This window comes from Porites lutea, chromosome 4, assembly GCF_958299795.1.
Source record: "Porites lutea chromosome 4, jaPorLute2.1, whole genome shotgun sequence".
Lineage (NCBI taxonomy): Eukaryota > Metazoa > Cnidaria > Anthozoa > Scleractinia > Poritidae > Porites > Porites lutea.
In genome coordinates, this window is record NC_133204.1 from 42,338,763 (window position 1) to 42,365,303 (window position 26,541).

General features: G+C 41.1%; 1 protein-coding gene across 1 annotated transcript; it reads right to left on the reverse strand.

Annotated features, from left to right (window-relative positions):
• On the reverse strand, window positions 1-25,448 carry LOC140933671 (cilia- and flagella-associated protein 43-like). The gene is made up of 31 exons (XM_073383278.1): window positions 25,351-25,448; window positions 24,023-24,279; window positions 23,260-23,356; window positions 22,790-22,957; window positions 21,958-22,115; window positions 21,061-21,288; window positions 20,488-20,600; window positions 19,301-19,432; window positions 18,496-18,606; window positions 17,680-17,760; window positions 16,661-16,809; window positions 15,766-15,869; window positions 14,661-14,816; window positions 13,385-13,563; window positions 12,231-12,380; window positions 11,332-11,473; window positions 9,961-10,211; window positions 8,937-9,140; window positions 8,241-8,517; window positions 7,755-7,936; window positions 6,845-7,121; window positions 5,647-5,996; window positions 4,776-5,059; window positions 4,038-4,269; window positions 3,756-3,868; window positions 3,203-3,269; window positions 2,959-3,051; window positions 2,537-2,610; window positions 2,274-2,364; window positions 1,570-1,804; window positions 1-491 (listed from the first exon to the last, which is right to left on the reverse strand). The coding sequence occupies exons 1-31, from the start codon at window positions 25,377-25,379 to the stop codon at window positions 322-324; spliced, it is 5,154 nt and encodes a 1,717-aa protein (XP_073239379.1). The 5' UTR covers window positions 25,380-25,448; the 3' UTR covers window positions 1-321.
• Between the last annotated feature and the right edge of the window lie 1,093 nt (window positions 25,449-26,541).

The window sequence follows — 26,541 nt, forward strand, 5'->3', positions numbered from 1 at the left end:
AACAAAGGGAAACATCTGGTTTATTCAGTAAGGAAGTACAATATACAGTATATGTGGTACAGTAGTCAATATATATACATTTTAAATCAGGCATTAACAACAATAAACATTCACAAGGCTCCTACGTCGCAGGTCTGTGTGTAGACGCAACGGGTGGATAGAAACTTGTTCACTTCTAAAACTTGAGCGTCGTGAACCTTGACCAAAAATACAATTTAAATAAAATTGACGACAATAAAATTTGAAAAATACTTTCTCAATTCAAGACCTCACATCCAATTCACAATCCAAACTTCGCCTATTTACAGCACAAGGAAACTTCTAATGCTCAATTTGTACAAGGGCTGGGAAGGTGCGCATACGCAATCGTTCCACTTCAGCCCGGAGCACGGCTACTTCCTGCGCCTGCGCTTTGGCAAGGTCCACCAACTTGCGTCGTGCCACAATATCCTGTAGGCGTCGCTCGGCCCCAGTGTCAGAGCGACCAGCCGCTATTACAAGGAAAAGGAAAGAAACAAATCTGTCATGTGTTGGTCAAGTTCATGTACTCATTTCGTGGAATCGAATTCCGCATCGTTTAGAGATGTATAGAATGCAAAGAAAACCCTCACCCCTTCCCATCAAAGAAAAGAAAGGAAGAAAATGTGGCACATTAGAGGTTCCCACATTGGACTTCGCTCAATATGTCTGTTCTTTCTGGTTTTATTACGTGGAAGCACTATGTGCCTATGAGAAGCGGTAAACCCTAATCAAGTACGAAGGTTTAAAATTCTTGACCATTGGGCACTGACGACGTTAACTTTTTCACACCGCATGAAGTAGAAAGAAAGAGACATATTCGATGTTACGATCAAGAGTAACAAGATTTACAGAAATCAAATTCATGATGGTTAACGAGTTCATCTTACTAAGTTGGCAAGCTCGTACCCAGGGCTCTTCCCTTAGAAAATGAGAGGGGCGTGAGGTTGTTTAGTGGGATACCCAGTCTGTCTGTCTGTCAATCCCGTCTACGTTCAAACAACTAGTTCTATTAAGTACAGTCAATTCTCTCTTAGCGACCGCTTCTCGTAAGCGATTACTTTTTAAATCATTTTCCGAAACAGTTCATTTCGCTACCTTGTATGACACAAGAAACCTTATTTCGACCCTTATCCATTTTGTTTCGCATACAGTGTTAAGTAATTTTTTGAATTAAGGTCAAGGAATACAATTTTTCTGGAAAAAAAAATTGTGGGTACAGTGGACACACGATATAACGAACCTCTAAAAACGAAGTCCTCGGCTAACAAACGATTTTCTTTACCCCAGAAAAAGTAAAAAAAGAACAAACCTTGATAAAACGAAACCTCGTTACAGCGAACAAATTTTGCCAGTTCCTTGGCCGTTCGTTATATCGAGGTTCCACTGAACAGAAATAAAGATCACTCATCGTCAACTTTAACACTCTTTAAAAGGCCTCCAGTTCAAAAAGATATCTTGATCAAGACGCTAAATAGTGAACATGTGAACGCTGTCTAAGACTCAAGACCCTGAAGACGATACCCTGTTCGGTGAACAAATTCTGCTTACCATTTGCTTCGTTCACATTCCTTCGCTCAGCAACGGACAAGGCAAGTTCCTCTAGATCAGCATCGAGCTGTTCATTATCTTTTTCTTTTCGTCGGATCAACCTCTTGATGTTCTTTATGGTTTCCTTGCGATCATTAACATTGCGATGATGCATCTTCTCTTGAAAGGTAAGCGTTTGTTCTAGAGTAGCGATTTCTTGCTGCTGCCTCGCTTGTTGGTCTCCCTCCGAGAGAAACTGGGCAGAAAAAAAAAGGAAAAAGTCCCTTAAATACTCCAAAATTGAACGATGCATGTCTTGTCAGATGGTTCTAACTATTGAGTCTGAGGGTAAAATCCTACGACGTCACCATTTTTAAAAAGAAAATTTTGGAAATTTTGCCGCATTTTGTCGCATTGTAGACGCAACTTTGTACTTTGAATCCCCCCAAAACATTTCTTTCCGGTCAATGAACAGAAGAATTTACTACCCCGATAGTAAAATCCATTTACCCCGGGCAGGGCTTATAGTGGCTAATTGTCACTCCTACTACTCTTTATTGATTTCCATGAAACATGCTAAAGTTTAAATTGGTTTCGTTTACAAACTTGGGTCCAACACGAGGAATTATTATCGTATCACATCAACGGCAGGTTCCGCATGCTTAGTCAAATCCTTAGTAATCAGATAAAGAGTAAACACTGAGTTACTGAAAACACGTCCCTACCTGCTGCAACTCCTTGGTAACTCTTAGAAGCTGGATGTCACGAATCTTGGCCTGAAGATCCTCGCACTGCATGTCCATCTTCTTGTGTTCCCTAGCAAGAAAAAGGCGTGCTTTATTTATGCTGTGTTACTACCACATTTCACAAATCTTTATACGATAACATGCTGCGTTGCTTTCGCTCCAGTCGCCGCAAATAAATTGCCAAGGCGACTTCCAAACTTTTAAAGAATCAATTTTAATCAGGAAATCAACATCATGTTTACCATTCCAGTCGATGAATTCCTTTCCTAAACTCTTTACTGTCTTCCATTGTGGCAATCTTTCCTTTCCCCAAGGTCTAAAGAAGGTCATACGAGATTAGAAATAAGCTCAGGAAAAAAACGATTCAATTCTCTTTGGCTAAGGACACCACAAGCTTGAACAGAAACCTACAGGAAGAGCCTAAGGGCCGCATCCTTAGCAGATCCGGCTGCGTTAGTGGAGTATAGGCGAAAACCAGTTTGGGCTGCGGAAAACAGTGAATCACGGAACAGCTTTTTATGGGAATTATCTGGAGCATTTTATATTCCAGCAACTCTGATCGCTATTTCGCGTGAACGGTCCAACTGAGCGTGAAATGGAACACTAGATATGAAACAAAACATCGCCGTCGACAAAATTAAGGAAGGAGAAAAAAATAGTTTACCGTGATCTGAGCGTTAAGATCCTCAACAACAGAGCGGTGTATCAATGCACTGTCTGTGTAATCGGTGATGAACGAGCCCGGAGAGACCTCCACCTGTAATAAACAATCCAACACTTGTTAGAAAATAGAATGTAATGTCAACCTGTAACACACCGAGGAAGTCTTTAACGACTGAACCTGAGCGGTCACAGATCTAAAACTAAAGTCAGCATTAATTTGGTAAGCGAAGGGAGCAAACACCAACCTGTCCTTGTTTTAGCAACAACTGTACTTCTAAATTAATAAGAAACCTCATTTTTTCATCTCTCAACCTTCAAAAACAATCAAACAAACAAACAATCAAAACAAGAAGAACTGCATCAGATTATTTCACTGATTAAAGAGTTCCAGTTGAACGTTTCTGGTAGAGAAAGGAAGGAAAATATCCCACAATCCGTCGTACATTACTGGACGCCAGGATTCCACAATTTTTGAAGTTTTGGTGGGGCATAAAAGTGTCATCATACGGAAACGGTTTCTTTTAAGTCAAACTGTTTGCTAGAACACTAACATTTATCATCAACAGGATTGATAGCGTAAGTAGCCGATTGTACAGGGGCTCAAGCCTGAGAAGTTCTTATGGAGCGTCTTAGCGATCGATGGCCTTTCTCCTAAACCGCTAAGAGGAAACTCGAACACGCAGCTTAGCCTTCGCTTCCAACAGGAATGCCTGAGGCCATTTGGTGACCTCATAAATTCTCGCGCGACAAAGAGCAGTAAGGAACAGTTACGTGTGAAGAGGGAACTGCTTCCAATACCTCTGAAGTTCCTGAAGAGTGATTTCCAGCTCTCTGTTGACTTTTTCATCTTCTTCAGTTCGTTTTTGCAGGAAGGAATTCATTTCAGCCAATGTCAAGGCCTTAGCTTTAACCTGTGCCCCGAATAAAAAAACAACATAGATTAAAATGTTCTCACATGTATTTTACAGCTGTTCTTAAGTATATGCAGACCAAAGCACCCACTCAGTAGGGACGAAAAGCCGTAACTTGAACTACATTCACTTCTTGCTTGTTCTCTGTAATTACACATTATCTCCAAACCTGTTGCTCGCTCTCGACTTTCTGCCTCCTGGCTTGAACAAGTCTCTGCCAGACAGCAGGTTCCACACCTTCGGGCATGTGCTGTTCGTCATCTAACTCGTCCATTGCGCGCTCCAAGCTTCGCACCGCCTCAGAATTTGCGCGCGAGGACGAAGGTCTGGGACCAAATGGGCTTCCGCTCTCTGGAAGATCACCGTGCGATTCGGTCGCAGCCTTGAGCTGCTTCTGTCCCCTGAGGAAAAAAAATCCCATTCTGAAATCATAGCTTTATCACCACTTACAAACTGCTAGATTGTTACTTATTTTGACTAAGTTGACTTTTTCAGGTCAGTAAAATTGCTGGTAGTACTGCGTTCCACACAATTTAACAGTTAAACAGTTCTGCATATCTTATACATGTCTCAAGCGGCTAGTCATCTACAGCTATCCGTACGGTATCTCCAAGGGCACCTCTTGAGCAATCTCGCTTCCAGGACATTTTCTGCTCAATCCCAAAAAGAAGGAAGGTCCTGGGAACGAGATTGCCTCTTGAGGAACATAATCCAATCAGAGCTCCCTAACCCTTCTCCGCACCACGCCTCTGGACTCCCTTGACCTTGTTGAGCACAACCAAGACTACTTGAGGGACATTATGCCCAACCTTTAACGTACCAACCCCGTAGCCCCGTAGACTCCTTGACCTTATTGAGCACTGTCAAGACTACGAGCTGCATTACTGTTCCATTTTAACAAACGCACCTGGGCCTTCGCTTGAAGAGTTTATAAAGCTGTTCCACGGTATGCATATCTTGGTCTGCAAACTCCTTTTTGAAGGCTTTATCCAGAGCCTTGTCCTCAGCCAATACAATCTCGTAGGAATCACGGAACTGATCCACTTCTCGTTTGGCTTCAGCTAAAGCTCCCGCAGTCTGCGTCTTTTTATCTTTGGTGTCGTTCATGCGGCGAGTCAACTCTGTCTCCTGAATTTCCAGCTCTCCTTCCGTTAATACTGACACCATCAAGCGAAGGATCTTGAGTTCTTCCTGCAAAAAAAATGGAGGGGATAATTGCATCGTTAAATTAAGCGTATGAGAAGAATTTGCGCCAGTTATTCAACGAAACCTTACAGTAAGGATTAGCCTGTGAAAACAACCGACATTTCGCGACGCCACTACTGATTTCCCCGCCAAATGGACGTCTGAAGCGCTACTGCAGAAATCAATACTAATAACGTGATTCTGATTGGTTGAAGAAAATTTCCCTCGCAGCACGACTGGCTGTTTTCTCAGGCTAGCACGAATGGCTGGCAGTGATTTACGACATAATAGCATTCATTCAACCATGGCTACAGAGCGTCCTTTAGTACATGTGTGACACCCCTGCTTACCAACTAACCAATCGACCGAGTAACCACCTACATTCTGACCAACCAAATGAGCTCCCTTGCTACACGGCGACCGTTTAACTGACCCTTTTATCTACCTACTCACAGATTGGTCACGATCCCTGTCTTACTGCCTTCGCATCGATTTACCGAGCAGCCTGCTTGGTGACCCACCAAGCTTAAAGAAAGAATTCGGAAACCCCTATCTACCTGCTCACCAACTGATCCACCTATCTGTCAACATACCTGGTAGATAACCATCTCGGTCTTGACTTTCCTCTGAAACAACTGGCCCAGTTTCTCATCAAACACAGCAGTCGCTTCAGAGATGCCACTCTGCAATTTCTTGAGCTCAGTCTCTAGTGATTTGCGATACTTCTCACGATCCTCCTGCAGTTGTTGCTTCTTTTTCTCAAACTCCTTGGCAGCTTTTTGGTCGTCTTCACTCCATTCCTCTTGAGGTTTGTTGATCATGAAGTCAGGCGGAACCAGATCCTTCTTTAGTTCGTCTTCAGGGTTGGCCTCCAGTCGCCCCTGCATCATCATCATCAGTGCACGCTCACGTGCGTTATCCCCTTTCTCAGCTAGCCTTCGCTCTACATGGAAAAGAAATGTTGCATAATAACCATTGTTAAACTCGTCAGAACAATCGCCGTGCAAACTTGTTCTCAAAAAACCTGTGCTCCTTTTTTATAATCACTTCAAATTTTACCCGATCGTCCCAATAGAACTCAATTCCATCCAATGCAATCGAGGTCGTCTCAGTCGTCAGGGTTGTTTACGATCGTCCTGGTAGCGTTTCCACATGATCGTCCCGATCGCCTGAAAATTATTTGAGACGACTGCATGGGCCGATCGGGACGCCAGCCAGGCGGACATTTTAAAAATGAAATGTTAGTCTTTCCGCAAACGTTTAGCAAAACCCATTTATTCCGTGCCTACTACCTGGCTGGATAGTACTGATTAATAGTGTAATTCTCTCTCTGACTGGGGTAGTCTCTCCGGACGGTTCTGACAAATGGGAAGCGCCCTAAACTAATATTCATTGGGTCTATTTTCAGTGACAACGTCCGATTTTTCTGAATTTGGGTGGTGTTTTCACCAACTCTACAATGACTTCTTTGACGCCCCACTGAAAATAAATGTCTGGTACGAGGGGCCCATTATTTGACCGTGGCGGTCTAGCAGAAGTCTCCATCACGCGCGAAAGTCTCTAAGGTGTACAGTTAAATGTTGATGAGTTTTCGATCACGTTAGAGCCTGCTAGCCAGCTTTCCATTTCAAGTGGCGTGGAAGCGACCCGCAAGAGAAGGCTTCAGCGAGTAACAAAGCCCATCGCTCTCGATTCTCCTTTCGCATGTCGCTCGCACGTGACTTCCCACGATATCCCCAAATGGAGAGCTCGCTTCGGCTTGTAACTCGGCTTCAATTACTTGTAACAAACCTTCATCAATCCGGGCTTGTTCTTCGAGTTTCGCCTGCTCTTCAGGACTGATGTACTTCTCAAACGGAACCTCGTCATCCTTGACTTCTAACAGCAGCTCTGGCTTCTCGTCCACGCTCATGACCGGTGTAAAAACCTTCTCGACAAGCTCCAGGTCACCGAGTATCTTCCTTATTCGGTCGTTCTTTTCGCTGACTCGTTTGATCTCTGCTTCTTTTTGTTTGAAAACATCGTCAAACTCCTTGTTGAAGGCCACCTTGATTCTGTAAATGGCATCCTGCCATAGAGTAAAGCATATAAATATACTTGCTTTGACGATGGAAAGAGAGATTTTTAAAACATGAACTTTTTTTTTCATTATTTAACTAAAAATCATAAGCAGATTTGTTTGGGTGGCATACTTTAAACCGAGTGGGAGAATGAAGTACCTACGAAGGACTTGAAACACGTTAAAAAAGTCACAATTAAATCAAACTGCACAGCCCAGTGGTACTTGATCTTTCTACCAACTTTTGCAATCCATGTTTGAAACAGTTCTATTGTTTCTTCAAAGTAAAAAATCTTTAACGTTGACGAGATATTAAGAGCGCTTTCCATTTGTCAGAACTGGCCGGACGGATCATTGCCGGACCAGTCATTTGACTATGAAATCGGCTTTTTCCAAGGGTTTTTGCTGAAAAACCATTTCCTTCCGGCACACTATCTAGGATTTTACCCATCTGGCTGGATAGTTTTGATTGATAGTGAAATTCTCATTACGAAGGAAAGGGTCTGGCCGGTCAGTTCTGACAAATGGAAAAAGCCCTAAATTGTGGCTTTCTTAAGGTCTGGAAACCATCATATCCCCTCCTTTTCTCGCTCTCTTTTGAACCAGACTAGCACTAGGATTCATTTTTTGATTCATGCTTACCTGTAACAAGACAATTTGGTTGAGCTTCTGCTGAACCGTGTGAAGCTGAAATTGGCTCTGGAAAAGCTCGTTCCCTCCCCCATATGCTGAGCCACGACTCCCAGATGTAGCAGGGTTGTCTCCAGACGTCTCTCCGTCATCGTCAGCTAGGGCATCCTCGTCCTCAAACTCGTGGCGTTCATCTGTAGAGAAATCAAATACAAAATTGTTGGAATAAGCTATGGAATGTCCTATTGCGATGATTAAATTATAATTTCCTCAAAACCCTGTAGATAAGTCGTTTAGAATTCTCGGTCAAAGCACTATCGGACGAAACTGAAGATTTTCGACACTTCCTGTCTGACTCTCTATCTATGTGTTTATTCGTCCGGCCGGCCGTCCGTCGTTTTGTCTATCTGTCTGTCTGTCCGTCTCTTCGTCCGTCCGTCTGTCTATCTCCCCTTTTATCTGCCTGTCTACCTGTTGAACAGGTCGAAGTGTTCTTACCAACAAGTGGAGTGTTCCTGGCGGAAGTGGGACCTGAAGCCACCTTTTTACTGGAGTCAGCTTCCGCTTCTTCTATTTTCCTCTGGTTAGTGACGTATTGAACCTCTTCGAGTTCAGCTTTGGTTCGCTCTTTCATCGGGTAGTTCGACACTGATAAAGGCAGATGAAATGCGTTTACAGACCGTCCTTTGACAGCCATAGCGGTCCAGCACTCCTTCTTAATCATGTCCCGTAGGTATTGGTTAGCTAGATTGGCCAGTTGTATCTCCTCACGAACCTGTAATTTAAAAGGTAATAAATACGTTACCGACCAAGCGAAAGGTTAAGATAGCTGAATATTGGCCACGTTGTCTTTTGAGGTTTTACGGACAGAGTCGAGGTCAATAAAACCGCAAAAAAGAACGAGACCGATACCCAGCCATCTTGACCAAACAAGCTTGGTCAATAAAGGATTTATTAAACGGCCAAAAAGAGAACTGTTTCTGCGGAACCAACGCGAGAAATCCCGAGCGGGCAAGATGAGCTCGGGTAGCCAATCAGAACACAGGATTCGCATCATCTTGCCCGCTCGCGGATTCACCCGTATAAAAAACCTTGTTCCCAAATGTAAGCAATGTTAAAAAACCACCAATATTTTTCTGTGTTTAAACACAGAACCAGAACTTGTTTTTGCGATTTAAAGTTGGACGCCCAAACCTGTTTAATTTTCTCTTCTCCTTCTAAAACCAGTTTCTGTCGCTGATCCACGTCCAAATTGTACTCATGCCTGTCGAGTCTTTCTAGTTCCGGAGCTTCCTGGTTTTCCCTCATCATCTGCAGAACAGTCTCACGTAATTCGTGTATCTCCAGACGCAACTTCCGTTTAATTTCGGCGAATTTTTTGGCCTCTTCACGTTGACTCTAAGAAAGAAGGAAATTGCGATGTGAACTCAATCGACATAGAAACAAACCGGCCGTCCTCATGTTCATTGAAGCTTTCTTTACTTGTATAAGGCAGTGGCGGATCCAGGGAAGGGCCCCGGGAAGCCCGGGTCCCCCACTTATTTTAAGTCCACTTTGCGCAGAGGAAAAGATTGGCTGTCTTCTGACTCCCAAAGGGGGCCAAAATTAAACTTCATTACGAAAAACAAAACAGAAAAAGACAGAAAAACAAACAACAAAAATTAAGCACTTAATTCAACAAGTGTCAACTGATGAAAAACACGGCTTTAACGTCTCTTACTTGAAGACGGAACCGCCATTTCTACGTGGTCATCCGAGCCACGCGAAGCTCTTGCCGTTTGTGGGACAAAGGAGAACAACCAGTACGATAAAAAAAAACCCTCTCGCTCTTAGAGCATTGAGTGGAAAAGCCGTACAATCCAGGAAATTTTACCCACAGAAAAGAGATACTCTTTACAGGAAAGTACTGTTGAGTAGCTTTCACCTCAGCAGTCTAATTTTACTGTTTGATTCACAGACTCAAAGGTTAGAACCGCCGATAGATATAATATTAATAATGCTCAGTTATTAGCTCTTGTGATTTCGGTCGTAGAAAATGTTTGAAAGAACAGGTACAATGAAGCAAACAGTATCACAACAAAATAGTGTTTAAAAGCTGATCCAAGCCGAAGAGTTCGACTTACATCGAAAGACTCAGTGTTCGTCTATGCACCAAAAAAATCTAGTCTAGATTGAGTCTAAAAGTACCACTTTTACGTTAAAACATCTCTTTTTTTACCTCACTGACGGCCTTCTCAAGCCACGTAGCATCTTCTGAGGGGGTGGGAGTGGGGGTCGTGTAGATTCCGTCTTTGACAATCTTCTGTTGTTTCTCACTCGCCTCAGTGTTTGCCTTCTCAACTGGTGAAAGAGGTCTGGGAATGTAATCTCCCCTCTGAGCCGCCAGACTGTCCTCTTCCTTTCTGGTGGTGGCCAATAGTGAGGTACGTGCGCGCGCAGCATCTATGGCGGCAGTAGCTTTTCCTCTTCCTACAAATAAATTTGGTCATGATACATGGCGGTGATGTTAAGATGGTGATGACAGCCAGGGGCTAAATTAACCCAAGTACCCCCCCCCCTCCCCCCTGGGGACAACGACGACAACGACGACGACGGTGGTGAAATCGTCGCTTAAAACGTGAGTTCACACTGTTTAAAAATTCATCGCTCTTATTCCATGTCGTTCAATTTGTCAAGTGTTTATGAATTTCTCTGGAGATGAATTGTTAAGGACTGTATCTATGTTTAAGAAAAGAATTGCAAAATCACTGTCTTGTATTCACGTCCTCCACAAAACGTGAATTTAGGCAGTTTCACGTCGAGGTCGCGCAACGACGCCAAAGAAATGTACAGAGACGCGTGATGCACGTGCAGAGTTGTTGTTTTGCTAATATAGACCTATTGCTTTTTTGACGTTCTCGTTGCCGTCATCTTCGTCGTTGCTTAAGCTCCCTAGCGACGGTGGTGGCGAAGACAATAGGGATAGATAATGGTTGTGGCGCTGGTGATTATGTTGGACATCGGTATTAGTAGAGAGTTTAAGAGTCATGCTTACGCCAAAAGTGAATTTTAACCACGAGACCTAGTTTTCACCTTAATTGACGCTTACTGTTTATTACTTCTACTTAAAAATAAGTAGTTTCACGCCAGTTTTATCCATAAGAATTGTTCCAGACAATGATAATAATGATCGCGGTGGCAATAATAGCGGCAATGATAGTGATGGTACTGCTCGTTATGATAATGATGGTGGTAAGGATGGCAACGATGATAATGATCGCAGTGGCAATAATAGTGGCAATGGTAGTGATAGTACTGGTCGTTCTGGTAATGATGGTGGTAAGAGTGGAAACGATCATAATGACCGCGGTGGCAATAATAGTGGCAATGATAGCCGGATGGTACTGGTCGTTATGAGAATGATGGTGGTAAAGGTGATAACAATGACAATGATCGCGGTTGCAATAATAGTGGCAATGATAGTGATGGTACTGGTCGTTATGATAATGCTGGTGGTGAAAGTATTTGCCGTCCGCGGCCATGTCATTGTAATAAATTTTCAAAATAGTAGCGCCAAGTTGATCATTACAATTTTATTTCCCTTTATTACCTGTTGATGAGTAGTTCCAGACCCAGCAAGCCAGAACTCCATCCGCACCTGTGCTCAACACACGCTGTGAATCGCCAGTGAAGCAAATATGAGTGGCTCCACCACGCTTGTAATGATGCGCTGGCACACGCAATGTACGGTCCTACAATGAATGGCATGACACGTTTGAGATCACCAAAAAAGCAACAACAACAGCGAAAAGCAAAACCAAAAATAAAATGTCCGGACGCACGGTCAATGGACCGGTTCATTTTTAAACAGATTTTAGAGCAATTTGTCTTGAGAAAGTGGAAGAAACAGTCCCTCTAAAAGCGCATTCAAAGGATAAGAGATCATCAAACGGAAAAATATGTCAATAAAATGTCATAATTCCATTTTTAAGTTTGTAGGTTTTGCTTACTGGTTTGGGGGAGTTCACAGATATTCCAAATTCAAGCCAAAATCGTTCCGAAAATAAACAGGTCTGTAAAAACGCCGAGACACGAGTACAAGTTGCGCACTCCCGGTTATGGGCACCTCGCAAATTTAGCAGAGACAACAGGACGACATTAGGGAGTTTAAGCGGCGACGTTTTTGAGCGACGCATGTCAACCGGAAGTGAGCCTTTTTCTCTTTTAATAAACCTTGACACTACCAAATTTGTGTTGCTAAGTGTCTTTACTCTTAAAGAGATGATTTGTCCAAGAATTTGGTCAAAATCACGGCCGAAGAGTGTAAAACGTCCACTGCCGGTTGACATCTGTCGCTCAAAAACGTCGTTGCTTAAACTCCCTACAGCGCGCAGATCCAAATACCAACTTGACCAATGGCAGAGCGGCAAATTGAGCACCGGAAGTCGGGTAACGTCAGTTGCGTTGCATTGTCTTTGGCCGGAAATAGGAAAATGAAGCAAATCTTACCAGTGCACCCACTGCTCTGAGGAGGAGTTTGCCATCAGCAGCACAACTAGCCAACCATCTTAAATGTGGGGATAAGGTCACGCGACCACCATGCAACTCATGGCCTGGGTAAGAACCGGATGGCTTCAGCTTGGTGTCCGGTGGAGCCACCTGAGGGTTGAGAGTGTCATCTCAATACAAGAAGGGAAAAACAAGCAAATACACTGGCAGCCTTAGAAACCGACGGCTAATGTTCCGTACTACCGTATTTGTTCAATTAAACGCCGCCCTCGATTAAACGCCGCAGATGTAAGCAAAATTACCAATAAACGCCGCACCTAATCGAAAGACTGCGGCGTCTATTTGAGGATAATAAGAAAGAACTCGGTACAACTTGGTAATTTACACCATCCAGACATTTACGATTCCATCTCAGCAAAATAAGAGAGACATTAAGACCTTTATTTTACAAAATATTAACAAACGATTTTCAGTAACTGTTGTCAGTGATTTAAGAAAAGTGATTTCGAAATAAACGTCGCCCTTGAATAATCGCCGCCCTTGAATAAAAGCCGCATCGGAAACGCTGAAAATTTAATAAACGCCGCGGCGTTTAATCGAATAAATATGGTATTCCCCAAAATTGTTAATGCACTCTGAACCCTTAACAGAGTGACTCACTGAAAATTCTTCCGCCAGGATTTTGGTATCTTGCCGCTGAATAGTGGGAAGCCGTTTAATGGCAGACCACTTAATAGAACCTCGACAGTAGTCGTTCTATTAGAGACCTTAGGATACACAGTTTCTGACCACAGGTATGGGTAGGAGAACATGATTACCATGTGTTTATTTGCTGTTTATTTTGAAGGGAATCATAATTTCCTCGCCCAACCCGCTAGCCTAGCTGTGTCTCTGGGATAAGGGGCAGCCTAACCGTATTTACGGCAAAGCGGGGTATTGTCAATTTACCCGCCCCCTTACTCCTGAAACGGTTTATCGTAAGGTATGAACTGTTTCATCTCGTTTAGGAGGTTTAGTCTTTTGAGATACGACCGTATCCACCCCAACCTTGTCAGCTTTAACTTGTGCTCATTTGACATCTCAATTCTCTCCTCCCAACCTCTAACAGCTTTACGTTTGGCCCCATCTATCCCTCCCTTGGTACTACTACTTACCTTGCCCTCCCCTGTAAGTGCTAGTTTGACCATCTCCTTTCTGGCATGTGCCACTGATAGAACGGTCTGTGGACTTGTCAGCACCAGACTGTAACACGGAGCAGCTAGCTGATGAATGGCCTTTTTTACTGCTTCATCTCTGTACAGAAGCGTCTTATTGAGGAACGCTTCCTGTGCACCTGATCAATCAGAAATCATTCACAAGACAGTTCCTTTTTAGGCACGTTGAGTGGGCCATGTAACGACGACATTGCTGTTTTAGATCAATTCTGTTCTGACGTCATTACTTAGTGCCTTAACGCATACACAAAATGTTCTTGTAGAGTTATGAAGACATCATGAAGAAAATATCACACAAAATTTAGCAGGAAGAACCAACCATAATAATTTTCTTGGTGATTTTTGGAGGCATAGCATAAAAACTTGAAAAAGTTGGCCCAACTTTTTCAAGTTTCAATCCATGTCCATCCTTGCCATCCGTGGCAACAGAAGACAGGAAACAGTTTCAATACCTAAATATAGTCTAAAATAGCAATGCTGGACCATTATATTTGGAATTCATTTGATGCCAAAAAAGTTTTAGCTTTTTAAAAAGAGAGCAAGTAGCATGATGTCGCTCCTTTGAATTTTTCAATTTAAGGTTGTACATGAGAATGGATCGTTGTTGTGTCGACTTCTATTATTGGACTGTTTAGGGAAGGCTAGTGATTGTTTTATTGGCTAACACAAGTATTATGAAAAGTGTCCCCTAAGCAGTCCAATGGAAGAATTCACCCTTACCATGATTTCACAATGGCAAATGCCTACCAAGAATTTTAAGCACGCAAGCTTCGCATTTGGAACTGGAAGTGTCTTATCCTTGTAGAGTCAGAGTCAGAGACAGGGAGTCAAGAGAGAATAATCCTAATATTCTCTCTTGCCAGAGCAAATTCACATTTGCTATAGCAACAACATTGCCTGTTGCTCTTTAGTGTTGGTGCCACATAAAAGCTGTAGGAAGGTGAGTAAGGGAGATTATAACAAATCTACCGTGAGATTCACTTTAGCACTATTGACCGAATAGGATGAAACACAATTAACTATAGAAATCGATTGTTTAAGAATCTATGCACACCGTACCATCTGAAATCTGGCTTCCATACAAGATGTATTTAGCATTCTAGTAATTGCAAAATACAGATAGGAGGGATTTTGAACGAGCTCTCTGTGAATTCTTAGTCTAAAAAATAGGATCAATTGAACAGATGTTCACTTTGCTAAAATATATTTAACTTACCATTTAAAATATCCATAGTGACTTCAAATTCTAAAAGGTTCGTTGCTAAAGGGCTTTTTTCACTTGTACGGTAAGCCACTGCAATTTTCCAAGGGCCTTGGGAATCCTTTTCACGGCTATTTATTGTGGCAACTGAGCATACTGTGCCTGGTAAATCTTTGTGAAGAAAGAACCAAACAAACAACAACAATTTCAATTTGCAACAACACATAATTTTCAATCAGTGTCCTGTAAACAAGTCCCAGTATCAAGGAAAGAAGTACATTCCCCTCTGGAAGCTAATTTGGTCGTTTTCCCATCGAGCGTCAAAAGTACCATTTTCATAACCAGTAGTCATTTGAATTTCCATCCCAAACGGATAAGTAAGTGAAATATCATCGACCGGGTGAATGCGGTTTGACAGTTGGACAGTGACTGACGTTTCGACAAACTTTTCGGTAGTCATCTTCAGAGTCAGAGTGTACAGGTTGTCGAAATCTCAGTTACTGTCAACAACAGTCCTGTTCGGGACTACATTCACCCGGACGATCATATTCCACCTACGTATGAAATGTCTCCCGGGTTCAATACATTTATTATGCTCCTAAAGTGAAAAAGGCACGAGAAGTAGGGGCTTGAGATGGCATTCGACCCAAAAGGAACCGAATTCTACCCATGGCTTAGCTTCACCTTGATCGTGTTCTCCCCTTATTGCGCAGTCTTTAAGTTTTGTGACTGGCTAAAAATCTCGCGCCACTCTCTTCAGCCAATAAGCACAATAAAAACCAAAATCGATTTCGACATGCGCGCACATATGACCTCTCTTTTCTTGTATTTTTTTTTTACGGTTTCTGATTGGCTGATTGGATTGTTTGTGCCTGTATGTTGTGATTGGCCATAGTAATTACATCTGTACTTTTGTGTTCGTTTGAGCTCAAAGGCTCAGGCGATAATAATGAATCTTGCTCGAGGTCTCCGTTGTATTTTGACTCGAATTACACACCAGTCAAACCTATATATTTGGAGTTGTCAACGGTGTTAGCTTTGTTTCGGAAAATCAGCTATCAGAGAAGGGTAGTAGAGGGTAGTAGAGGAAGCTAACAATAAACAATAGACCAGTTCTGACCTAAATGTCCGAGAACTTTAAAGTTGTTACTGACTCTCGCATCACACACAAACACGTGACCATCATTTGATCCAGTGACAAACATCTGTCCACCCCAGTCGTAACTGAAAAAGTGATACACGCAAAGGTCAACAGTAGAAAAAGCGATAGGACAAAGTGGCATACATGTTGCAGGCAAACTCAGAACACTTGTACTGTCGACAGGCTTTTTGCTGAGGACAAGACTCCGGGGTTACTTTGGAGACTCAATTTATAGCCCTTGCAACGGTTTTTACAATAACCCCAGAAGACGAGAACATGTGATAGTAGTATAGGGTGGCATGATTTGTACCTTTTTTGAGGGGATGAGTCTCATAAATTAGGGATGAGCGTTGTGTGACGTGACAAAAACGGCTGCGAGGGATACTAGAGTCTCATTTACTGGAGAAGGAACACACCTACATTAATGCGATTCCTGCTCAAAAGGAGGGTGTGAACATGCGTTCTATACTACTCTCCACATTTTGCATTAACTAGTACATCCAACACTCTAATGAATAACTCCTAGTCGCTTGGTGCAACGCCTAAAACCTGGATTAGAAAAAAAAACTACTTCATACCGGCATCACCGAAAAATAATATCGTGATTTTATCGCCCAATTTATTGTCAGAAAAGATCTGGCGACGGGGGTGCAACCCAAAATCGCGCGTCTACGAAATGGTGATTTCAGCGAGAAATATCGCAGTCAAGTTGCCAAAATTCTTCTGCCGTCTGCATTTATTAACCAATTATAACTACATGCATTTCTTAGATGCCTTTTTTTGGTCATGGGTTGCAAATCAAATCATCTCGAACTGATGCCAATGAAGCATTTTCAGGTAATGATATCACATAGAGTGAACATATACAGCGCACCTTAGTTGTAACACTGGTCCATTATGAAAGTGACTTCTGTAAATAAGTCGTGGCTTCTCCACATTAGTGATCTCAACAAAGTAGATATGGCCAGTAAGAGTTCCAATAGCCACTGTACTAGAGGATGGACTGCACTGCATACATGAGGCCTGTACAGGGAAGATGATAGAACGATTTTCATATGACCTTAAAATAAAAACGCGCGAACAAAACAGAAACAACAAAACGAACGGAAATAGAGCGTTTTGATTGATTTAGCGAACGCTCAGGTGAAAAAACTTCATGCCGGAGAACTTTCTAGAAATCAACTGATACTTCGCTGCGACGTCATACTGTAACACGATTGGCCAATCGAACAAGGCCTACTCCATATTAGGGTTTTGTTTGGCGGGAAAACGAAGCGTCCATGAATGTTTTGTTCTCTTCATCCATTGGCTGATAAAACAAATAAAACGAACACTTACCGAAACCATTTTTCAAGGTAATACAAAAATCGCTCTAACTCCACCTAAGGCTACGCTCAAAGAGTACCGGACGAGGTTTCGTCCAGTTGAAAATTGGGGAAATTGAGGCAAAATTTTACGCCGATACGGTCAAAAATTTGACAGGCGCGGTGTGAACACCTTGACCATCAACATTCTTGTACGGCAAACGCGTGGTTGAATGGATGCGCGGGAACTCAGCTGGGAGACGCCTTTTTGGATTTGCACGTTGGCAGATGAAAAAACAACTGAAAAAAGTTGAAATTCAACCTGGTTTGTCAGTTCCCTGTGAACAGGGCAAAAATATTGAACTGTAGAACTGTATGAACAAAATGTCCAGTCAATTTTTCTTAGCCGGTCGAAAATTCGTTCGGTACAATTTGACCGCAGTCTTAGTGAACCTGTTAGGAAAAAAGGTTGTGAATGAATGACGTTGAGAATCAAACTAGATTTATCCACTTAACTTGCATTCAACTACAGCATATACAGACAGAAAATTGGTCTCAGAGTTTCCACAATAGAAGTCTATTTAATTACCTGACAGTCCAAATTGATTTTGCTTACTAAGCTGCTAGTTTGTATGCCCCACACCTGCAAGAGGCCATCGGATTTGCAACTCTGGAAAACAGTAGATTAAAATTGTTTTAAAACAAATGATTCTCAACTGATGTGACACTTCTTGGTAATTAAATATAGCACCTTCATTGTTTAGGGAAGGGCTCGCCCCATGTAATGTAATCTGAATTCCGATTACGGGAAATTTTTGCTCAAGGAATCCAGAATCCAAGACAGTTTTTCTTACCGAATCAGGAATACTGAGCTTTGGAATCCAGAATTCAGCCCTAGAAATGCTGAATCCCCCCAACGGATGGAATCGAGAATCTAAGTTCCACTCAGAAGGGACATATATGGCAACTCTCCCGGATACGGCATTGACCTCCCGCTCTCCCATACAGGTCACCAAATCTCCCGCATAAAATAGACTTTTGAGCTTTTCTGTCCTTCAGTTTGAAATTTTGCACATTTTTCCCTCAAAATTTGAACTTTTTTACTCATTGTACGGTTTCTGGTACTTTTTGTGCACGTATCTTGATAGCAAAACATGTACTACATGTAAGAGCTCATATAATATCCTAAGCCATGGTGGCTAGGGCCAATTTGTGGGTGAGGGGTGGGATTGACATTTGGCGAGGTGGGTGTAGTGCAAAATAGCGAGTCTCCGGATTCTAGATCCCCGGAGGTTGGCATCTCTGAGGGAATGTGTACCCTGGAATCTGGAATCCACAGCTTGGAATCTAGAATCCAGGACTGTCTTGAATTATCTCACATGGGATGACAGAGCCATTCTCTTACCACGCAGTATTGGGTTCCAGCTGTCAAACAGTCAATGCCAACAAAGTCTGCATTGTGAATATCTAACAACTCTGCAATAGATCCTTCAGAATCATACAGATAAACACATCCCTGAGAAAAAAGAATTGAAAACACCTTTAGTCAATAATTTCATCTTTATTTCAAATAAAGCTGAATTTGTATGTAATGATATCAACTGTACTGATAACAATTACCATTCACACATGAAAACATACAGGATAATTCAAAAAACATATACAGTGGAACCTCGATATAACGAAGGGCAAAGGGACTGGAAAAATTTGTTCGCAATAATGAGGTTCTTTTTATTATATTTTACTGTTACTGAGGTAAAGAAAATCGTTCGTTATATCGAGGACATCCTTATATTGAGGTTCGTTATATCGAAGTTCCACTGTAAATAATTACTAGAGAGTTTGATCTTCACGTATACAGTAAACGTCAGATTCAAGTTGAGAATTTCTCAAAATAGAAAACGGGTGGATAATAACAGCTCAGAAAATTCTTATGCATAAAAAATTGCCTGAAACTACTAACTTATGTGTAGAAATAATGAAAAGTAGGTGACAAGCAAAGGGGAAATTTGGTCACGTGGAAAAAATTCACGATTGCCGTTTGAGGTATACGTGATGCTTAACCTCTCTACTGTCAAAGTAATAAAGCTGTGAACACACCTAGAACAGGTAATGTAACTTGACACAGGGCTGGAACACCAGACTGTTAAGTCCAATGGTATAAAAGGTTACTACATCACAACTACAAATGGACCAGTTATTTACAATACCTTGGGGCTGCCAAGAGCCATGGTTCGGTAGTTGGGTGACCACATGAGACTTGACACAGCACAGCCAATGTCAATCTGCTCCACAATTTTAAGCTCGGAGGAAGAAACATCCAAACACCTCAACAAACCATTCTAAAAGTCATAATGTAATGAAGAATTCATCAGTAAAGAGAGGAAGTGAGCTTTGCTAAATTAACTACAGGACTGGTAGGTTTTATACATGACAGAAGAGTTATTGTGCACGAAACAACCCTAGCTCAGAAAGCCTGACTCCCATGCATGAGACTACCTAATATAACAGGCCAGGGATTTGAGCATTGGAAATGCCTACTTCTCGCAAGGAGAACTTGGACATTATATGCTATTTATTAACCGAGAGTGTGGTCATAATACAGGGAAATCTCAGACCAAGGCCTTGATGCTGTATTGACCGATCAATAGTGAGGTCAATACATCAAGGCCAAGGTCTGAGATTTTCCTAAAATGAGCGAACGAATGAGGTTAATAGGTTATCTATTATATGGCCTGTTTAGCGCTATTCTTAAAATGAATACAATAGAAAACACTGGAAGTAATTTTCAACGTCTGCAGAATCTGCGTTTAAGAGGTCATTCAGGGTCACTTTCATTGAACCGAAATGAACCTGGTGATACGATCAAAACCACAAGACACAGTTTCTTTGACAATGAGAAATTTTGAACCTGAGCCTGCGATCAATTAAAACCAAAAGTGCACATACTATTGTAGCCTTTTAATGATCTTATAAGGATCCTTATAATGATAATACTTCACAGTTAATATAATAATCATTTTTATGAGCCAGAGTAGCTGGTCATTATGGCACACTTCTAAGAAAAAAACTTGTTGTCAAACGCAAAACCTTTGCAGGTCGCTTACAAAAACCTAAAGGAACAACAACAAAAATATCTGATTGAAACTCAACATTGGTGTTTATAACCACAGAACAGCAAAGATTTTGTTTCACGTTAGAATTCTTTTGGTATAATGATGTGATTTTGATGGCACAAAACATACTTCACATAATCCATTTCTTTGGAAAATACCTAATAATAATTATTTGATATGTCTAAAAAAAGGAATGGGGTCCACTGTAGACAGTCACCAATCAGGTTTCAACCCAAAAGACTGTTTAAAATGGTCCTGAGATGAACAGGGTAACAGCTTACCTGGCCAGCAACATAAAGGCCTTTCTTATGTAGGGCTAGACAGTCTACTGAGCCTGGGCCTACATCTACCATGTCGGCTGTCTTGGGCTTCTCTTCATTATCAGCAGCTTCATCTGCATGTAACATGTTCAATTAAAAAATAATATTAAAAGAGGGTTAATTTATCTCATAGTGTAGATGTATCTTCTGCAAATTAAACTCCAAGTTTTCTCTGTTCACATTTAATACAAGCTTGAACTGCATATTGTATCTTCACTGGCATATACCAAAAAATACATCATTAGAGAACTGGATCTACTGTAGTTGCTTTCTTAACACAGACCACTAAGTAGTAAGTGTTAAGAAAGAAAGGAAATCTTGTTCTCTATAAGTCTTAAAAGTCTTCTCTTTATAAGTCTCATCACTTAAACTTATTGCTTGTTGACCAATGCTTATTTACACAGGAATATCAATAGCTCATTAATGGCTTTCAGAGACAGTTATGCATTCAGTTCTTTTGTTACAAGATTATGCATACATATATATTGAATATCTATTCTAAGGAAAGGACCATTCGGAGAGAATGAGAAATACCTTTTACTTCATCCATTTCTGCTATGGATTCCATAGTTCCCTTCCTTAGCAATGATAAAGTTTCTGTTCTGTCTCGCCCTGATTCTTGGAATCTTGGATTGAGAACCATGGTAACATGATTGGTCTCGGCATCAATACTGATAACTTGGCCTCCTTTACAGCCACAGTACAACTTACTATCTGGGGTCCAGCTGTGACTTACTGCCTGACATCTCTCCTTCTTCTCACCTAAAAAATATAAAAAAATTTCATTGTATTTACTTGAATAAGCATCACCCTTGATTAAGTGCCTCCCTCAAATAAGCGCAACATTTGGGAGAAAAATGTTAATAAGCACCGCCCCAATTTAAGCACTGCAGCCCTGCATATCAAAATCAAAGGACGTTGATTCTGTTAGTTTAATATAGAAAATAATATCATAGCTAATATGTCATCCCCAACTTCCAAATAAGCGCCGTCCTTATTTAACAAGTGCCACAGCGGTTATTCTAGTAAATACAGTAAGGCAGTTAAGCATGCACAAAATCAGCCCAATGGTTGAGGTGTTGCTAATAAGATCTGGCATCTATGAGTATCCATCTGCACACAGGAAAACCAATATGTTATTAATGGCAAACTTACCCAGACAAGTTATGACATATTTAAATACATGTAAGAAAATGATGCTATCACTCTCTTATGAAGTGGTATACACCATCCACATCATGGCTGATTGACAAGTATCAGAATGGGGCACTCACTGACAAAATGACCAATAATACAGGCTCACAGCTACATATGTATGTGGTGTTGCATAATTTTTTTACAGCACGCAAGCAAAAAGAAAATAAATACTTCATGAACAACAACACTGGCTATTATTGTTATTACCTAAATGTTACAAAAGTCTTCTCTAACCTGGTTCATATCCTTTGGCTGTGTCGCCAACTAACCCAGCAATAGCTGCTTTTGTTATCCTATATCCTTCTGGATGACTCATTCGACTTACAGAATGATCTAAGTCCTCAAACTCATCATCGTCTGGGCTGCCATCAATTGGGGGTAGCCTTATAGAACTGAAACAGGGTTGAAAAAATTAGCAAAACTTAGCTGCATCTTTGTTGTTTCTTGATAGCAGTAGCTCATTAGCTACTCTTCCATAATCTTGCTCCATTGATCTTGCTTTCATCTACTGTGTATCACCTTTAACATTTTTGATCAATTTAAAAATATTTTAGGTTTCTGGGAAACTGCCCACCCACTCCCCCCCCCCCCCCCCTAAGCCATCATTATCACTTACTTCTCACTTAGGGCAAAATAGTGGCTTAGGGGAGGGGTAGGTAACCAGTTTCCCAGACACCTAAATTGATCCAACATTTTTATACTTTTGATAGTGAACTCTGAGGAGATTTACAAATTCAACAGTCTAGTCACATGACAAGTTAGCGTGAGAAAACAGCCAATTTTTCGTGATACCATCACTGGTTTCTCTGCTAAATGACTTCTGAGGAACAACTGCAGAAATTCCATACTGATGAAGTGTCACTACCCAGATTAGGGTAGTGCTTCTAATTGGTTGAAACACATTTCCCTTGCCTTATCGGTATGGAATTTGTGTGCTTTTACCATAAAATGTTGGCTGTTTTCTCAGGCTAATGTCAACTTAGCTCCAAAGTGAAAAGGGATATTAAGTAAGCTTGACAGAAACAGCTTTGATAAGGAAAGAACCTTAAATTTAGAAGTTACTCACCTTGACATTAAGGCATATTTTCTGTTAAGCTGACCCACATTCCAAAGAGTGAGTACATCATTTGACAAGGTGCAAAGCTGACGCCAGTTGGTTGGATTGAATGACAGTCCAGAACACAGCTGTCTTCCAACATCAACAGAACATAACTTCACCTTATCAAACCAGTTCCTGAAAGTTTTGATAAAAATTTAACATGCATATTTCACCTTTTAAAAAACAAAGGAAATCCTTAGGAGAGGGTTTGGAAATTGAACTTTTATTACCATAAAATTCTGCAAACTTTGACATTGAATTTCTGCAAAAATTACTGTTCACTGAGAGGTCCTAAGTCCAGTGCACTGGTAATGATCAACAACACTTGGTCCAATATTATAATTAGATTTGAAACCAAGGGTCTTAAAACTCGTTTCTGGCAATTATCATTCTTGGAATACAAAATTCATTGATCACCCCTTAGTATTAAAACATACCAGATAGTAAGCTGAAAGTCAGGAATGCCTGAATGTGTAGCTAGGATCGTACTGTTGTTTGCAAAAGCAATGCAGGTATAACTCAGTCTTGCTCCACCTAGCAAGGATATGATAAAGTATATTATAATTAAGTATTTCAGTCTTAAAAAAATGTACCCTGTCCAGTAAGTGTATTTGAAAATATTATTTTAAAGACCTGATGCATTAATTTTATTAAATTTCACTGTCCAGAGAAAAATTGAAGTCAGAGCACAATAAAAAAGGCCAAAATACTTTGTGGATAAAATTTCTCCTCAGGTTAAACCAGTCTTCCACCAAGTTCAGTAGTTGAATGGCTTGCAAAATGCTAACCCTACATGTAATACCCAGTAAGTTGAATTCTGCCACTTATAAGCCCTGGGATTTATACACCATTGTATTAAGGGGTTTTAGGAAGGCTATATGTAAACAGAGCGGCTTATTTCTGAGGGGGATTATAATTGGATGTATTTTTCATTTATACCATTCAATTACATCTGTATTTCCTTAAATTTATCAGTTTATTATTGTATTTCAGTCCGTAACAACATTTATAGAAATGGTAATACTGAATAAACTTGTTGTTGTTTACAGGCACACAAGTAGATGGGCCTATAACTGGGGGGGAAGGGCTTATAAGCGTCAGTTTACGGTAACAGATTTCTCTGTTAAAAAGCAGATACAAGTAACAGTCTTGCAACATTTGTGTAACATATGTTTCACTGAATTGAAAGCAAGAACTCACCTTCTAGGGTTGCTCTTGGTCTTGAGAAGTCAGGATAAACATAAACAAACAACTTGGGGTCACTTTTCAGCTCAGCAAAAGCAAGGCTACTATACAATGGATTAACAGCAAGAGTACCAATTCCATCACCAGGACTTGGAAGAACTGTCTCATTCTTATCTTTCGTATTTACAAACTTAACATTGTTTCCGCAGACAAAGCAGATGGTGTCCCTGTTAACAAATAAGGCTGGTGAACCATCATATCCTTGTGCCCACCTGGTGAGGAACAAGAAGAAATTAGAAAATGAGATGTATGGTCAAACCTCTATTAAGCAGCCACCCTTATGCAAGGGACAAGTTCCTGGATAACTTGGTGGGTGGGGGGGGGGGGGGGGGTACTCGACCAATATTTGGGTATAGCTGAGCCGCTGAGAGTTTGAAACCCTGACCCTGTCTGGGACAAAAAAATCCTACAATAAATACCCTGTTTAAGACAACACATTACCCAGTATAGGACAAGGAGTAAATGCACGCTGTCTTGTTTTAAAGTCATTGCGTTTGTATACTGGAGTACAGAAAACTTTCATCTAGCAAATCAAATTGATTGTGCAGGCAATACCCAATTTATAATTAGGACAGACTCGTACAAAATTACATACCCTGTTTTGGACAGGCTCGTGCATGTCAAATATGTTTTCAATGGGTAACGCACAGTTAAAATGTTTAACTTTTCATGTACCAAGCGAAATTCCTTCAGTTAAGTACATGAAAAGATAGACATTTGAATCAATACCACTGTATGTCCGACTATCTTATTTGGGTCGAACCAAGAATTAAGTTCGCGTAGCCAGTCTTCAGGGAACGTCATCCGATTTTGCAGTAAGACCGTAGTTAAATACTTTCATAAGTCCTCAATCTTAACATCAGCTTCATAATACAAAAGAACAAGAGCTCTTGCAGGTTAAAAACAGCCAATCCAGATCGATTTCACAGCTTGTAAACACTATCCACTAGAATTATCTTGTGGACGTTTTTAATCAGCTGGGACATAATGCATTTCAGATGTGATCTTCTATATTTTTCATTTTTAAAGGCGTGTAACTCGTTTTTTTTTTTTGCTGCATTATATTTTAATTATTTTAATGATGAAATGTCAATCTAAAACAGACAATTTTAAAGTAAAAAATAACAATTTTGGATCGATATAAGGCCCGTCAAGTTTAAGGTGACTCAGCTGCGCGCGAAGTATGTTGCAAGACCTTTACGAGCAATTGTAGATGTCAGATTTTCCCATTATGAGCAAACAGCTTACCACAGTGTCCCAGGAAATTAATAAATGATTCTTACCCGAGTTCAAGAGTACCAAACTGATCCATTTTTAGGTCAAAACCTGCAAAAAATTCACGGACCTTCCACACCACATTTCACCGCCATTTCTATTTTCCGATTTTGTTGCTATGGACGCAACTCCGCTGACCAATACTGTTATTCTCCTCAGTCTTTCCTCCACCTTGAAAGGCCGTGGGACTACGTCCACATAGTCGCCCAGAAGGCGAAATCCCGATCGAAGAGGCATCCATCCAAGTAACTCGCGCGAACCTTATTGGTACTTAATTTCGCGATTTAAGGAGACAGTATTTCGCGGGGTTATATTTTCGCGATTTCAGCACGTAAATATGAAAAAAGGGCATTAAATTTCGCGATTCAAGCGTTTTCAACTTCATTTTATTTTTTAAAAAAGTCTGAACCTTAAATAAAAAATTGATAAACTGGAACAATCAATGTGTGAGAAAAAAACCCTCTGGCACCCAGGGTAATTTCACAACGGAAGATACAAAATGAAGCTTACCAGTAAAACCTCGAAAAACCAGTTAGCAATTTGTCTTTGTGCCATTACATATACCTGTTACATGTAATTATTGCCATTTGAATTTTCTATTTAAGGGTATTAAATTTCTCGAGGATTTATTTTCGCGGGTCTTTAATTTTGCGATTTTTTTTACAATCGCGTATAATCGCCAAAACGCGAATTTAAAGGCCCGCGAATAGTTAAGTACCAACAAGGTATATATAGAAAAGTACGAATAACCACAAAGGACTGCAAAGCACAGCAGACGAATATGCCCAAGAACGTAGGATCTATAAACACCTGATCAGCAAAAATAACGAGCAGACATATTAAATTCTGCAAACAGAATACTGCAACGTTGATCGTACAAAGTGAAAATTAACTTTGCAAGACATCAACACTACACCGAAAGAACTCAAAAGGGATCGTAGCCATAGACGGTTGTTTTGAGTTCCTTCGGTTTTCCGCAAAATTTACCCAAATGAGCATGAAGCAACGTTAGCAGGTTAGCGAAGCTAACCGAGTGGTCATTGTCGGGACATCTATGGCTGAAGACCTAGCCAAGCATGGATAGGGCCCAGTCTCCAGCCTTGGGTGTCTCGATGCGCCAGCGGTACTCCCACGCGTCGACAGCCTCCTATCGAGTGACCAGGTCCAGCCCCCATCTGAAAGTGGCACAGACTCTCGTC

Bases quoted from the DNA above. Each gene is read 5' to 3' on its own strand.
- LOC140933671 (XM_073383278.1), bottom strand. From the start codon at position 25,379: ATGGATCAGTTTGGTACTCTTGAACTCGG. The intron at 9,141-9,960 runs GTAAAAAAAGAG...CTTCTTTCTTAG, and splicing joins TTGAGAAGGCCGTCAGTGAG to AGTCAACGTGAAGAGGCCAA. The intron at 2,365-2,536 runs GTAAACATGATG...TTTTCTTGCTAG, and splicing joins GGAATTCATCGACTGGAATG to GGAACACAAGAAGATGGACA.